General features: G+C 39.9%; 1 protein-coding gene across 1 annotated transcript in view; it reads right to left on the reverse strand.

Annotated features, from left to right (window-relative positions):
- LOC132824534 (low choriolytic enzyme-like) overlaps positions 1-17,453 on the reverse strand; it is a 169,354-nt gene that overhangs the window by 44,683 nt on the left and 107,218 nt on the right. Inside the window, exons 7-8 of the mRNA XM_060839167.1 lie at positions 14,919-15,097; positions 7,798-7,879 (exon numbers count right to left, since the gene is read on the reverse strand). Of these exons, the coding sequence (XP_060695150.1) occupies positions 7,798-7,879; positions 14,919-15,097 (261 nt within the window). The remainder of the gene's footprint in view (positions 1-7,797; positions 7,880-14,918; positions 15,098-17,453) is intronic.

The raw sequence follows: 17,453 nt of genomic DNA on the forward strand, positions 1-17,453 counted from the left end.
TGGCACTGGAATTACTTCCTGGTTAAGATGTAAAGTACTTTGGTCCCTTTGATAGTCCAAAGTCCTTCCTGTAATACTCCTGGGTACTTTACTAGGACTTCCCTGAGGCAGCCATTTTCTGATCAAAAAATGTTGAGCCAGTCTAGCCATTCTAGGTGAATCGTTCTCAATCAATTTCACCCCAATAGGCTTGGGCCTGAGTCTTTTATTACCATTCTTGGTAACTGCACCAACTGCTTCTCATAGGAGAAGGGACCTGAAATTGTAATCTTAATCTGTAATTGTTCCCTAGTGTATGTTTTGAGTCTGATGGAGGTCTTGCTCAAATTTAAGGGTTGGAATCCTGAGCGAATCTTGTTAAAAACATTCTGTGATCACTGACACAGTTGCACCAGTATCAACCTCCAGGGGAACTAGGTGACCATTGAATCAAACATTAATATTTATTGGTTCCGATTTGGATGTTGCTAAGTAACTTTATTGTTCCAACCCACACGTAGGGGGACTTTCCAGGGTGTGACTCTCCTGGGTACTGACCTACAAACTTTCTTGCTCAAGTCAGGTCTTGAAGGACTCCTTTACTGTTTCCAGTCTGCATACTGGCAGCAACTACAATGGCTTGCTGGTACATATCCTGAAGAACTGTTTAGCCACTTTGCTGAGGCTCAGCTTTGTTGTGGAGTTCTGCTGTGGGCTGGCCTAGAGTCCTTCTGCTCAGGATATGCCCTGCATAAGGCTCTGTGATTGCCTACACTCAAGTAGTGTTCCTCAAGCTCAGTTGGGCAGGTGAGGGAGTCCACTTCCATGCCCTGTAGCTCCAATGCTCCACTTGCTCTATTTTCTAATGACAAAACCAGTTGTCACTCCTATTTGAAATCCAGTTGGGTTTCAGCTATTAGGCGCTTCTGCATGGTTACATCATTAATCCCACTTATCAAATGGTCTCTTAGCATCTCATTCAGGGTTAACCCAAAATCACCTGTCTTTGCCATTTATCTCAACCTCACCAAGAATCCTGATATGGATTCCCCCAGTTCTCTAACAAAAGATTAAAACAGAATAAAACAGATAGCATCTCAGAATTAGAGGAGGTTTGGGTCATAATATTTCTTAATCAACTCAGTCAACTCTTGGAAGGTTTAATTGTCTGGTTCCTCTGGGTAAGTTAAGCCCCTTGTAATAGAAAATGCTGCAGGTCTGCAGCAGTCCAGAAGGATTACTTATTGCTTTTCATCTGCTACAATGCCATTTGCCTGGAAAACTATTGCATTCTTTCCACATACTGGGCGCAGTCTTTGACAACAAGATCAAATGAATCAAGCTTTCCAAATAAAGGCAAGTGCCTGAAATGCTTCTCCCAACTTCAAGAAGACTGTTGCAAGCGAATGCTCTTCGAGCACATACATTTTCTCCCATTGCCACTGAAATAACTACACAAGGTCGGTATCATATCATCAAGTCACCCTTTATTTACTTAGGCACAGTACACTGACTGTGGCCAGCCAGTTCAGAACTGTCCTCTGAACTAAAGAGATTCTAAATCTCCTAGTTATATTGGTCATAGAGTTATAGAGATACACAGCACAGAAACAGACCAACTCAGTCCAACTCATCCATGTCGACCAGATATCCAAAATAAATTTCGTCCCATTTGTAGTATTTGGCCCATATCCCTCTGAACCCTCCCTATTCATATACCCATTCAGATACCTTTTAAATGGTATAATTGTACCAGCCTTCACCACTTCTTCTCACATTTCATGCCAGACAAGCTCCACCCTCTGTGAAAATGTTGCTCCTTAGGTCCCTTTTAAATCTTTCCCCTCTCATCTTAAATTTATCTTATCCATGCTCTTCATGATTTTAGAAACCTCTCTGAGGTCACCCCTCAGCATTCAATGCTGCATGGAAAATAGCCCCAGTCTATTCAGCCTCTCCATCTAATGCTAGCAACATTCTTTTCTGAACCCTTTCAAGTTTCACAACATCCTTCCTATAGCAGGGAGACCAGAATTGCACGCAGTATTCCAGTAGTGGTCGAACCAATATCCTGTACAGCTGCAACATGACCTCCCAACTCCTACACTCAATACTCTGATCAATAAAGGCAAACATGCCAAATGCCTTCTTCTCTATCCTATCTACTTGCAACTCCACTTTCAAGAAATTATGAACTTGCACTCCAAGGTCTCTTTAGGAGAAAGTGAGAACTGCGGTGCTGGACAGTCAGAGCTGATAAAGCATGGCGCTAGAAAAAACACAGCAGGTCAGGCCGCATTCGAGGAGCAGAGAGTTGATGTTTCGGGCATAATCCTTCTTCAGCACCACTCCTCAGGACCTTATCATTAAGTGTATAAATCCTGCCCTGATTTGCCTTTCCAAAATGCAGCAGCTCACATTTATCAAAATTAAACTCCATCTGCCACTTCTTGGCCCATCTGATCAAGATCCCGTTGTACTCTGGGGTAACTTTCTTCGCTGTCCACTACACCTCCAATTTTGGTGTCATCTGCAAACTTACTCACCATACCGCCTCTGTTCACATCTTAATCATTCATATAAATGACAAAAAGCAGTGGACCCAGCACCTATTCTTCTGGTATACTGCTGGTCACAGACCTCCAGTCTGTAAAACAACCTTCCACCACTACCCTGCCTTCTACTTTTGACCCTGTTCTATATCCAAATAGCTAGTGCTCCATATATTCGGGTGATCTAACCTTACTAGCAGTCTACCATGAGGAACCTTGTCAAATGCCTTACTGAAGTGCATAGAGACCACATCTACCACTGTGTCCTCATCAATCCTCTTATTACTTGTTCAAAAAAACTCAATTATGTTAGTTATACATGAGTTATGTTGTTTTTTTCTCCACACACAAAAGCCATGCTGACTCTGCCTAATCAGTCTTTGCCTTTCCAAATACATGTAAATCCTGTTCCTCAGGATTCCCTCCAACAATTTGCCCACTACTGATGCCAAAACCACTGATCTGTAGCTCCCTGACTTTTCCTTACCATCTTTCTTCAATAGTGGCACCACATTAGCCAACTTCCGGTCTTCCAGCACCTCACCTGTGACTATCGATGATACAAAAATCTCAGCAAGGGGCACAACAATCATTCCCTAGCTTCCCACAGAGTACTAGGGTGTACTGATCAGGTCCTGGTGTGTATCTATCTTTATGCATTACAAGACACAGCCAGGGCTTTCCACAATCAAGACTGTTGTAGTCAACAAGATCAAGCTGGTTCCAATCACTACAAGGGATACATCCCTTTATTAATCAAGACATTGAATGCAAGAGCAGGGAGGTTATGATGAAACTGTATACAATATAAGTCAGAGTACATTGTGTAGTTATGGTCGCTACACTGAAGAAAAGATATGACTGCATGAGAAAGAGCAAGCAGAGGAGATTCACCATGATGTTTGCTGCATTGAAATGATTTGGCTTTAATGATGGATTTGATAAACTGGGATTGTTTTCCTGCAAACTGAAGACTGAGGGGAATTTGAAGTTTATTAAGTACTGAGCAGCATAAACAGTATAGATAGGGAGAAACTGCTCCCCTCAGTAGTGAGATCAATAACCAGGCAGCATAGTTTTAAGGGAAGGACAGGAAAGTTTAGAAGGGATACATGCAATTTGTTTTTATTCAGACGCTTGTGTGTATCTGGATCTCACTGTCTAAAGAATTGTAGAAATAGGAAGCCTCAAGACATTTAAGAAGCATTGAGGATAGGACATAGACATGAACAGGATGGGCCAAATTCCTTTGTGCATCCGTAAAAAAATCTATGACTCTAATCCCACTTTCCTTCTTATCTTCTGTTCTTTATCTTGCCTTTTTAACCAGGAGTGGTAGTGCTCAGTTCTGCTCTTATTTAAGGCAGGTCTCTGTTAATTAGTTGACAATATTAGATGGATGCCTCCTTATTGAGATGCCTCGAAACTTTGGCTTTCCATCTGTTTAGAATCATTGACCTTTTTCTCACGTTAGTTCTGCAAGCTCCCCTTTCATGTCAATATTTGGATGGCTATGGCACTAGACCTATCTTATCCCAATAAGTGCAAACAGTTTATTGAGTATGAAGGCCTTGGCAGCTTCTTTGTCCTCCTTACCATCCTGCCAATGGTACAATGTGTAATTTTAACTGGTTCCCACATATTCACTCCACATATTCCAACTGATGCTAAAGCCTGCAACCAAAACTCCTGTTTGCATCCCTTTTCACTTGCACATTTACATTGCTTGATACATTTATGAATCATTCTTCAGATACTATACAGTACCATGTATCCTTGCAGAGGACAGAAGGACTTTTTTTAAAACCCTTTTGGACCCAAACATCTTTTTGAACATTGTGGCTACTAACATCTGCTGTCATTCTTTATAGATCAAATTGGTTAGGCAGCAGGTTCTTGTGCTACCAATACAGGAAAACAAGATCACTGGTTCATGGATGACCTGGAGAAGCATTGCTAAAACACTCATTGTCTGCTGGGACATTCTTCAATGATTGAGAGGGGTTACAGCTGGAAGTGGTATCAGAAGATAAGGGGTGGGGTGCAATGTTAAAGCAGTTATAGGGGTCTAAAAGGACAATTCAGAAGAGAGCACAACTCAGAAGACAGCACAGCAGCAGTTCAGTTAAAAATAAAACTCCTGGACTTGATATTGCTGGATGGAGGGTGTTGATGCTGTTTCATTATAGTGGCTAAGAAGTAAAGGCAGTTCTGGTAACTTCCTGCCCATCTCCATCACATGATTGGCTCGAACCCTCACTTCTGCATGTTCAATTGGCTGGCTTCTCAATAAAATCTTAGAATCATTGACTTACAGGATGGTTACAGCACATGAGATCACTTGAAACATTGTGTCTGATCAGAATCTGCTCAAGGACAATTCAGTTACTCCCATTCCTCTGACCTTTTCAGCTGATTACTTTCTCTTCTAGTGCTGATCAAATCCTTTTGAAAACCTGTAATTAATCACATTTTCCAGCAATCATAATTACTTGCCGTTAAAAGAACAGTTTCCCTGACTTTCTCCAGACTTACCCTAACTTGAGTTTCTTAATCTCTGGTGTATTCTTGTAAATCTTTTAGGTACTCTCCCTAACTTCTTCACACACTTTCCAAAGTGTGCTGCAGAGAAATGAATACAATGGGTGGAATCTAGCTGTCTTTTAAGATTTCTGAGGTCAGGACCTAATGCAGATTGTGTTACTGAAGGGCTGCTTGGCATGTCTTTAATGTTTTACTGAATATAAAGTATTAGATGAGACTGGCACACACTGGCTCAAGTCGAGGGCTACAATGTTGTCCTTCTAGCAGCTCTACCTTGAAAAGTGGACGCTGCTAGGTCACACATGAGAAAATAAGAGTAGTTTAAGATGGAGACATGCTCAGAATCTATATTAAAATTTTTTTTGGAATTGTGGCAACAGTTACTAGATCATCATTGTGTAAGGCACACCCCCTTCAATGCATGACTATTGGGCAAAACAATGGCTCTTGACATATCTGGGGGCATCGGGATTAAGGACAGGGAAATTCAAAGGTCTGTTAGTCTGCAAACCACACCCAGGTTCCTATTGAGCTTTGCCTTCACTAGGAACTTGTCCTGACCATATCTCCAATCTATACAGAAGTAGATAGTTAAATAGTCAACGTAAAAACCTGCTAAGTGTCTACAGATGCAAATATCCCTAGTTATCTGATTTGCAAATTTTCTCCCGGTCCCACCATCAAGATTACTTCTGTGAGACAATGCCCTAGTTCAGGTTGCACTAATAAAGAACTAACCATGTAATGTCTTTAGTTTACAAATGTCTAGAAAGCTTACAATACAGCTTTCTGCCTCTCTACCTCATTTAGTGGTAGAAGCTGGTACAATTACAACATTTAAGAGGTATCTGAATGGGTATATGAATAGGAAGGGTTTAGAGGGACATGGGCCAAGCGCTGGCAAATGGGACTAGATTAGCTTAGGACATCTGGTTGGCATGGACGAGTTGAACCAAAGGGCCTGTTCCAGGCTGTACATCTCTATAACTCTATGACTCACGATAAAACCTTTTTCTTTGACCAATCCTTTGGTCATTGAACCTAATATCATTATATGTGGCTTTCTGCTATGACCACAGAGGTGGGAGGGGTAGACTGTTGTTTTAGCAGATGCTGGAAATCTTAAATAAAAACAGAAAAAGCTGAAGAAACTCAGCAGATCTGGCAGCATCTGTGGAGAGAAAGCAGAGTCAACATTTTGGTTTCAGTGATTTTTTTTAAGAACTGGTGAGAAAACTGTTGAATAAGGTGTAGAGTTTTCCAAAGTCTGTCAGTCTGATGTTTTGTGTGCGGTCAGATTACTAGTCACACATGGTGTCCCTGGAGTTGTGGGAAATACAACTTTCTCAGAAAGTGCAAAATTAAGAGGTTCTTTCAGTCACTCTTCCAGAAGAATAATCCGGCTTCACCATGATTTCACAGCAAAGATGTTTCAGGAAAGAAGACATCAGCTGACCAGTTTGTTCCATAGTAGGCTTCCCTCAACTGAAAATCCAAAAACAAATACTAAGCCTGTTTGAAGAGAATAGCCATTAAAGCTTGTAGGTATTTTCCCTTAAGTGAGTTTAAGCAACCAAGCCAGAAATTATCTAGGTGCATTTGATTTCCAAGAAATGTCTTGTTTAATAATATAGTTCTAACGTGTCTTTTCATTGACTAATTAAAAAATTCTAGCATTTCCAAAATCCTTGAAACTCAAATCCACAAAAGTCATTAAAAATAAAGCATCTTCAAAACAATGTCATCCTCTTTTTATACTGCTCTTATAAAACAATTTGCAACGTTTTATTGTTTTACAAGTTCTATCTAAACATAGGTTTCTGTTGCTGTTTGCTACAACTTTGTTTTTGTAATCTATGCCCAAGATAACGCATCAGTTTTACAACCACTTTCTCATGAATTCTGCGACTTGCAATGATTACATCTAGATCTATCTTTGCTACTGCATCCCCCTTGGAATTGCACACCCACATTCATTTCATTAATATATTTTTTATTGACTCCTAGAGAATTGGTCCAGTCTACCAGCTGCTCAACAAACTTTACATTGATAGTATCTTTTTACTGCATGAGCTCCAACTTTCATGCCACTTTTGGTAGCCCATGCACACTATCTCAACCTCATGATCCTTACAAATCAACACTGTTATATCATCAAAAATTAATACATTTCAGAGCCATATGATAGGAACAAAATGTTGACATTTGTTTCAAAGATATGGATGCTTGTTAATGACTGAAATCTTAATGCAGAGGGTCAACAGGAAGTTAGTGATTGTTTCCTGATAACCACATTAATGACCATTTGACTAGTATACCAGTCGATTCTGCACAAGATTTACCAGTTAAATTATTTCTCTGTGAAACATGGGTGAAAAGATGGTGAGCATGTTTTTGTACATATAAGAATGCAGACAACTAGTCTGAGACTCAAAATTGAAAATTGCAAAAGAAACCTAGCAGGTCTGGCAACATCTGTAAGGAGAAAGCAAAATTAACATGTTGAGTCCAATAACTTTTCATCAGTGCTGATAGCAGCTAGGAAAATGTTGTATTTAAATAAAGATGGTGTTGTTGGTGGGGCTAAGAGAGCAGTTAGGTGAAGACGGAGGCCAGAAAGAGAGAGAGAGAGAGAGAGAGAGAGGGAGAGAGATAAGAACGAGGTAGGTAGATAAGAGAATTATTGATAGTAAGCTAGGGCAGAGAGATGTCTAAGACTCACCTGCCGTAGTGCATAATTGAGCTATAATCATACTCTGTGCCCAGATTATTTGTGTGCAAAATATTAAAATTATATTGGAGTTCTGCGAAGAAAACAAATTGGGAATTAATTAAAACAGATCTGTTTTGCTTTAACCAATAAATGCCAAAATAAAAAAAATTGTAAAAGCTGAACGACAACCTTGGAATTTTTTTTTACAAAGCTGACACCATCTTAAGTGAGGAGCTGTAAACAGCACCCAATTATCCACTTGATGTCACAGTGGGTAAAAGAAAGCAAACAGCCTCTCTTGAATTACCTGGGAGAGAGCAGAGACATACAAAGCTACAACTACAAATTCCACAGAAAGCTGGGTTTGAATAAAAATAATTCAACCTGGAATCAAGGCACATTTTAAATTCATTGATATGTAGGCTGTTTGTAGTCTGAGGCTAAACAATTAGAATTTTAAAAACATTAAAATTCTTAACTATTACCAACAAAAATCAAATGAGCAGTTGCTGAATCTTACTTTGCATTTTTACAATGAATGTTAAGTTTTAGTAGTCATGATTTGGAGATGCCGATGTTGGACTGGGGTGTACAAAGTTAAAAATCACACAACACCAGGTTGTAGTCCAACAGATTTAATTGGAAGCACACTAGCTTTCGGAGTGACAATCACCTGATGAAGGAGCGTCGCTCCGAAAGCTAGTGTGCTTCCAATTAAACCTGTTGGACTATAACCTGGTGTTGTGTGATTTTTAATGTTTTAGTATGGTTGGTCCGTATTGATATGTTTTATTAATAGTGGTGAGATTTATTATTAATGACAAATGTTTGTTAGCAGTGGCAAGGTTTATTATCATGGGTAAAATTTATTAGTAGTGCAAAAGGTTATAAATTAATAAATACGTCATAGCAGTCTAGCTCCTACAAGAGATGCTCTGTCGAAAATAGAACTCCAGGATGCTTTCCCTGTCCTGAACCGCTATTCACAGAAGGATTGTAGTCAATTGCAATAGCTTGAATTCTGGGTTTCAGAGCTTTAGCAATAGCTAGTATCACGACAGTCATCTGTAAGGCTAAGAGTTACATGGGTAACATGTTTATAGATAAATGTATTTTACACGTAGAGAGATAAGGATTTGACCACAGTCAAATTGGAAAAGGTGGGAAATGCAGAGGTCACATGATTTCATTCCACTCTCCAATTCTCAGTTCTGAATAATAATGAGGGTGTTAATTAATCTGCACTGTGTAGCCAATCATGTCCATGTCACCATGGGTAACAAGGATTAAGAGGAGAGTGGAAGAAAAATTGGTAGAGAAATATTGTTTGGGGATTTTGTAGTGAGGGGACAGAAAGGTGTTTTTGCAGTCTCAGATATGAACCCAGATTGATGTGTTGTCTCTGATGTGCTTTCTGGATTTCTATACATTATCCTATGTGACGAGACATTTTAGATGCAGGAAGGGTGTTCCTGATGGTGGGGGAGTCCACCACCAGGTTTAAGGACAAGTGGTAAATATTTTAGAACTGAGATAAGGAGAATATTTTCACCAGAGAGTGATGGCCCTGTGGAATTTACTACCACGGAAAGTGGTTGGGCCTAAACCATTATGTGGTTCCAAGAAGGGGACAACAGTGTGCGATTGTAAATGAGGCAGGTAGGGGGATTCTGAGTTCAGGACTGAAGGAGCCTCAGCCCTTGACCTTGTCCAACAATTGAAAGATTTTTGCTTCGTGTAATGATGAGAAAAAGGGCTATGGACAGGATGAGCCAGCTGACCACGGCACTTTGGTGCAGAAGGCCATTCAAGAGGGGAGAGCAAAAAGACAAGTAGTTGTTACAGGGGCTTCTATAATTAGGGGGCAGATAGTATTCTTTGTGAGCCGGATTGGGAGTCCCACATGGTGTGTTGCCTGCCTGGTGCCAGGGTGCAGGACATCTCCGACTGGCTTGAAAAGATATTGGAGCAGGAGGGAGAAGATCCAGTTGCTGTGGTCCACGTTGGCACAAACAACATAGGCAAAGCTAGGAAGGAGGACCTGTTTGGAGAGTATCAAGCACAAGAAAGGAAATTGAAGAACAGGTCCTCGAGGGTCATAATCTCTGGATTACTGCCTGAGCCACTCGCTAATTGGCACAGGGATAAGAAAATTTGGGAAGTAAACAACTGGCTAAGAGATTGGTGTGGGAAAGAGGAATTCCATTTCATGGGACATTGGCATCAGTTTTGGAACTGGGGTGATCTGTACTGATGGGACGGTCTCCACCTGAACCAACGTGGAACCAGTGTTCTGGCGAAAACGATAAATAGGGTAGTCACTAGGACTTTAAACTTGTGAGTTGGGGGGAGGGGAGGGAATGGGAAAACATTAGGGAGTCAAGTAGAAAGATAAGCTACAGGTTAGCACGTGTGCAGGTTTGAAGTTCAAGGCAGACTAGGAATGAAGCATAAAAGAAGGATAATTTAGGACATATTACTGGAGATGATGAAATCATGAGGATAAGAAAATTAGTATTAAGGTGCTTTACCTGAATGCTCATAGCATTTGTAAAAAAGTAGATGAAGTAACAGCACAAATCATCGTAAATTATTATGATGTGGTAGGCATCACAAAGACGTGGTTGCAGGAGGTTCAGGACTTGCAGTTAAACATCTAAGGATTTACAACTTATCGAAAAGACAGGAAGGTGGGTAGAGGGGGTGGGGTTGCCTAGTTAGTTAAGAATGAAACTAAAACTATGGCACTGAATGACAAGGGTCAGATGATGTGGACTCTGTGTGGGTGGAGTTGAGGAACCACAAAGGCAAAAAATCATAATAGGATTATGTACAGACCTCCCAGCAATGATCAGAACCAGGGGTGCAAGAGGACCAGGAAACAGATAGTGTATGTCAGAAAGACAAGGTCATAGTGATCATGGGGACTTCAATATGCAAATAGACTGGGTGAATATTGGTGTCAGTGCATCCAAAGAAAGGGAATTCATGGAATGCTTACACAATGTGTTTTGGAACAGCTTGTGATGGAGCCCACAAGGGAGCAGGCTATTCTGGACTTAGTGCTATGTATTGAGTCAGACCTTATGAAAGATCTTAAAGTAAGGGAACACTTCGGAGGCAGCAATCATAATATGGTAGAGTTCAGTCTGCAGTTTGAAAGAGAGAAGGCAAAATTGGATGTAATGGTGTTACAGTTAAATAAAGGTAATTACAGGGACATGAGAGAGGAACTGACGAAAATCGACTGGAAGCAGAGCCTAGCGAGGATGACACTAGAGCAACAATGGCAGGAGTTTCTGGGTGTAATTGAGGACACAGTCAGAGTTCATCCCAAAGAAAAGAAAAATTATCCAGGGGGTGGGGGTGGATTAGACAGCCATGGCTGACAAAGGAAGTCAGAAAGTGTATCATAGAAACAGAGAGAGCCTATAAAGTGGCCAAGAGCACTGGGAAATCAGAAGATTGGGAAGACTACAAAAACAAACAGGATAACAAAGTGAGAAATAAGGAAGCAGAGGATCAAATATGAAGGTAAGCTAGCCAGTAATATTAGAAATGATAGTAAAAGTTTGTTTCAATACCTAGATTTGCAATAGGTCTTTGATAAGGTGCCTCACGGGAGTCAACTGAGTAAGGTGAGAGCCCATGGTGTTTAAGGTGAGCTACTGGCATGGATTGAGGATTGACAATCCGACAGAAGGCTAAAAGTTGGAATAAAAGATTATTTTTTGGAATGGCAGCTAGTGACAAGTGGTGCCCCGCAGGGTTCAGTGTTGGGGCTGCAGCTGTTCACTTTATATATTTATGATCTGGATGAGAGGACTGGGGGCATTCTGGCGAAGTTCGCTGATGATATGAAGTTAGGTGGACAGACTGGTAGTTTTGAGGAGGTGGGGAGGCTACAGAAAGATTTAGACAGTTTAGGAGAGTAGTCCAAGAAATGGCTGATGAAATTCAACATGAGCAAATGCAAGGTCTTGCACATTACAGGCATGGACTATTTTATAAACAGTGAGAAAATCCATAAGGCCAATGCACAAAGAGATCTGGGAGTGCTACTCCAGGATTCTCTAAAGTTTGACTTGCAGGTTGAGTCAGTGGTTAAAAAAACAAATGTAATTTTGGCATTTTTCTCAAGAGGGTTGGAATGTAAAAGCAGTGATATGTTACTGAGACTTTATAAAGTTCTAGTTAGGCCCCATTTAGAATACTGTGTCCAATTCTGGGCCCAACACCTCAGGAAGGACATACTTGCACTGGAGCGTGTCCAGCAGAGAGTCAAATGGATGGTCCCTGGAACGGTCAGCCTAATATACGATGAACGATTGAGGATCCTGGGATTGTATTCATTAGAATTTAGAAGGTTGAGGGGAAATCTACTAGAAACTTACAAGATAATGCATTTCTTAGAAAGTGTGAACGCTGGGAATTTGTTTCCTTTAGGCGGGAATACTAGGATCCATGGGCACAGCCTTAGAATTACAGGGGGTCAATTTAAAACAGAAATGAGGAGACATTTCTTCAGCCAGAGAGTGGTGGGCCTGTGGAATTCATTGCCATGGAGCGCAGTGGAGGTTGGGACGTTAAATGTCTTCAAGGCAGAGATTGATAAATTCTTGATCTTGCAAGGAATTAAGGGCTATAGGGACAGGGCAGGTAAGTGGTGTTGAAATGCCCATCAGCCATAATTGAATGGTGAAGCGGACCTGCTGGGCCGAATGGCCTTACTTCCATTCTTATGTCTTGCCATGTTACAGACATAGCTCTTGTGACCAAAGGGATCAAGGGATATGGGGGAGTGTAGGATTAGGTGCTGCGTTCGATAATCATATGAATGGCAGAGCAGGGTCAAGAGGTCAAAGACCTACTCCTTCTCCCATTATTTAAGTTTCTATGTAATATACATAACAAAAAGACAGGAAACTTTCTGAGAAAGATGTCTTTAAATTTATTAGGAACACTAACCATTTGAGAGGCTATAACATCGCAGAATTACAAGCATAGTTTGGGTTTTATGGTCTTAGATGTTAGTATGCATTATGTATGTAGCTAATTGATTGATGGCACTGAACTGACTCCATTACACAGAGAAAATAACTGAAGATAAGGTGCTTTATACCGAAACAACACAGGACATGATGTCATATAACTGTCGGAGATCTTGTGCTTTATGAAGAGTACAAAAACATAGATGCTCTGGATTCAACAAATACTTTAATGGTATAAAATATTTACAAGAATGCTTACAGATTTGAGAGACTTCAGCTATGTAGATGGGTCAAAGAAACTGGCTATGTTTTCTTTGGAAAATATATGATTAAGAGATGTGTTAGAGATGTGTTAAACCATGAGAGGAGTGAACAGAGTCAATAGAGGGAAATGTTCCCTTGGCATAAAAATTCAGAATCTCAGCTAACAAATTTAAGTCTGATTTAAGAGGCAGGGTCTCTCTTCTCTTCAATACTGTAACACTTTTATACATATTAGATTAGATTAGATTCCCTACAGTGTGGAAACAAGCCCTTCTGCCCAACAAGTCCACACCGACCCTCCGAAGAGCAACCCACCCATTCCCCTACATTTACCCATGACTAATCCACCTAACACTATGGACAATTTAGCATGGCCAATTCACCCCACTTGCACACCTTTGGACTTGTATTCAAAGATAACTGAATACAGCTCTCTAGAGTCTTAATCCTACTCCATTACAGTGTTTTCTCTGGTTTGTTCTTCTGCTCTTCTCTACTCTGCTGGTGTCAGCATAACATCAATTAAACCATCCTCATATGCATATTCAAATTCTATTATACAATATCTGATCTGTTCATTGTAGATAGTGTCAAGGCTTTAGGGAATCGGGACGTGAAATACTCACTGTAACATTTCCATTGTCTGACCGGCTCTTAGAGCCACAGTATTTATACAGCTAGTCCAGCATATTATTTTGTCAATGGTAAACCCCCAGGATATTTCTAGTTGGAGTTTCAGTGATTGTTATGTATTGAATATAAAGGGAAAGTGCTTGGATTCTTTTTTGTTAGGAATGGTCATTTTCTGGCACTTGTGTGACACGGATACACTTGCCAATTTTCAAGCCAAGCCTAAATATTGTCCAGAGCTGAAAATGTGTTGCTGGAAAAGCGCAGCAAGTCAGGCAGCATCCAAGGAGCAGGAGAATCAACGTTTTGGGCATGAGTCCTTCTTCAGGAATGAGGAAAGTGTGCCAAGCAGGCTAAGATAAAAGGTAGGGAGGAGGGACTTGGGGGAGGGGCATTGGAAATGCAATAGGTGGAAGGAGGTTAAGGTGAGGGTGATAGGCTGGAGTGGGGGTGGAGAGGTCAGGGAGAACCTGCAATCTTCCTGACCTCTCCGCCCCCACCCCCACTCCAGCCTATCACTCTCACCTTAACCTCCTTTCACCTATCGCATTTCCAACACCCCTCCCCCAAGTCCCTCCTCCCTACTTTTTATCTTAGCCTGCTTGGCACACTTTCCTCATTCCTGAAGAAGGGCTCATGCCCGAAACGTCGATTCTTCTGTTCCTTGGATGCTGACTGACCTGCTGCACTTTTCCAACAACACATTTTCAGCTCTGATCTCCAGCATCTGCAGTCCTCACTTTTTCCTATATATTGTCCAGGACCTATTACATATTGACATGGACTGCTTCAATGTCTGCGTAGTCAGAAAAGGTGCTTTTTCTGTGCTTGTGACTAAATATATAAATATGTACCTAACATATATATTTCTTTAATTTATTCCCTGTGCAAATAAAACAGCCAATTAGCAAATAAGACTATCTATTTTAAAAATTACCTAAAACAGATTGTATCAGTATGTGCATATTCTGCACTCCCATGAACAGAGATGCCTGATGGTGAGTTTAGCCTGACAGTCACTACATCTCAGACGATTTGCAAGACAAACTGAACCTGCACAGTTTGCATCACTCTGTATCACAAACTAATCAATCAGCCAACTGAGCTAACCACCTCCCCCAAACATTATTACAGTAATAACCAGTTTTAACTTTTTCTGAGTATAGAACAGTTAAAATAATATATGTTATGGTAAGTTTAACTAGGCATACATATACTCTCAAGAACCAAGCTAGGTATTCTTACCACGTACAACGTTACGCATAAAGATCTTGACATATTTGTTCCGATCACTCCTACAGTGCTCATGGTGGAAGCCAATTGCATGTAGGAATTCATGTGCTATCACACCAAAATGCAAACAATCTGGTATTTGCAAAGATATTTTCTGTCGACGTCCTTTGTATCCTATCACTGCAAAACACCTGAGTAAGAAGGGAATTTAAAAAAAATTGATTTTTGTAAGCCAAAAATTTAAACAATACCAAAATTGGACAAAATACACAATAGAAGATTTGATAAATGCATATAATTAAATGGAACTGATTCATAAAAGACAGATTTCTAGCATATTGTCTAATTTATAATTAGTCATCTGATCTCAGCTTGAACTTTTGTTGGCCACAGCAAACATCTTTGCAATCCCTGAATGGATGAGAAATAAAACTGTTTCTGTTCTTAACTAACAGCCATTCAGCCTGAAGATGTATTTTTATGGATATTAAAATTACGCTTAGCTATGAGGTATCCAATTGTGACTTTCCTACTGCCACTTTAATCATATTTCCCTCTTTGCTTCAATCACTTTTAAATGGTGGTGGTGTGACTGATAGCATTCATCTGTACTTGTTAATATACACTTCCTGACGTCCTACTGAAAAATGATTGCTTAAATATGTATGGAAGAAGAATCATGCCATGGTGATATGACTTGGCATCATGCTTTACACTTCATGTATTGCTCAAAACAAAAAGAAAATGTTAATATAAGCCAGTTTTCAGTCACTAGGCTGCAGTATAAATGAAGAAGTGAATTTAACAAATTTGGTATTCCTTGAGATCAGGTAGCAATTTTGTGAATCTACATTCTGCCCTTTCTATTAGATCAACATCTTTTCTATGATATGGAACCCAAAATTGTACATTTTACTAGGAGCCGGTGTTTCAAGGGGTCCTCTTGAGATTTCCTGAACATCTACTTTTGATATTTGGGAACTAAGTCTTGGTCTTAGGGGCTTCTTCCATTCTTACTAACTCCTTTATGAGGTGATGCATGCATTTGGAATTTCACCTTCAGTACGTTTGTTGATTAACATGGTACTTGGACTCACACAGAAGCAGAATTAGAAGATTTCATCAAAATGCTCAACAATTATCATCACCTCTGTAAATATTAAGCCACAAGACTCAAGAGAAGCATTAGTTTCCTCGACACCATTGAACTTAAATTATCATAAGACAACAAATCTCTATTAGAAATAAATACTTAAAGATAAAGCTGGTACACATTTGCACAAAACCATAACCCTGAACACAAAGGCTTCCTCAATTGGACATTCAAGCTTAAACTTCAAGATTGAGGAGTTCTGAGTCAGGAATATCCACCATGGAACTGTGGCAAGACTGTAGCAACAATACTCCAGATCTCACAGCAACACTCCAACCTCACACCAGCTAGCCTACTTTCACAGTTTCTACTGAAGGGGTCACAATAATTTTCAAGCCTCAAAATGGAGTCACTGTGGGAGAATGTTTGAAAAGCAAAGATGAATTTGTTTTTCACTGATTGTCATCATAGAGAGATGATTGCATCTGCAACTTGGTCACTGCACCTCAAGTAATTTATAATATGTGAGACAACTTGACACCTTAAAACTGTTTTGTCATGAATTATCCAATGGTCACTGTTTATACAATGGCATCTACAACATTTTGCCCCAAACAATATTGCTTAAACTTTTGCAGCTAGAGACTCCACATCTGTTTGCATAGAGTTCATTATCTTAGTGACACCAAATTTTCCTGGTTCCCAGTTAGCTAAAGATAATATTATTAAAAGATTATAAAACTGCTCTTCTCTTCTACTATTTTTTTCTCAGCTCCAACTTGCTGGGTTACATCAAGTAGATACTGCTTGCGAGCATTTCAACTCCCACTTACTTCTGTACTGAACACTTTGTAGCATAGGCTTCATTAGACTCCTTACAGCTTTTAGGACTTTCCAAAGTCTAACTGCAATAATCAGCTGCCTACTATTTACTAGATCTTCTACTTCAGTTCAAATTGAACAGAGATATCCAACAGCACTTTACTTCTAATGAGTCCCCAAACTAGAACTCATATAGGTCAGTTGTATTCCTGTTAGAAGCAGCACTACCTAACATGAAGTCTGCTTCTATCTTTCTTTCACACACAAAATCATTATTTCTCCACTGCCTGTAACTTTTAAACTCATCCTCAGTGACCCTTGAACAGTCCTGAGTGACTTATTGGAAGTCTTGAAACCAATCCCATTGCTATTTCTGAACAGAATTGCATGAAACTAGCATTTTCAAACAGCCTCACAGAATATTTGTTTCTACAGCACAAATAATACTGACAAAAGGATTCTTCAAAATGTATACTGTGGATTATTTTACTGCTTACAGTATTATTTTTTGCAGTTGGAAGCTATTCAATTCATCATGTTTGTTGCAGCTGCAGCTAGTGGAATTTAAACTAAATTACAAATCTGAAATCTAAAGCTAATCTCAGTAATATTGACCATAACAGTTATCTTCT

This window comes from Hemiscyllium ocellatum, chromosome 18 (genome assembly GCF_020745735.1).
Source record: "Hemiscyllium ocellatum isolate sHemOce1 chromosome 18, sHemOce1.pat.X.cur, whole genome shotgun sequence".
Lineage (NCBI taxonomy): Eukaryota > Metazoa > Chordata > Chondrichthyes > Orectolobiformes > Hemiscylliidae > Hemiscyllium > Hemiscyllium ocellatum.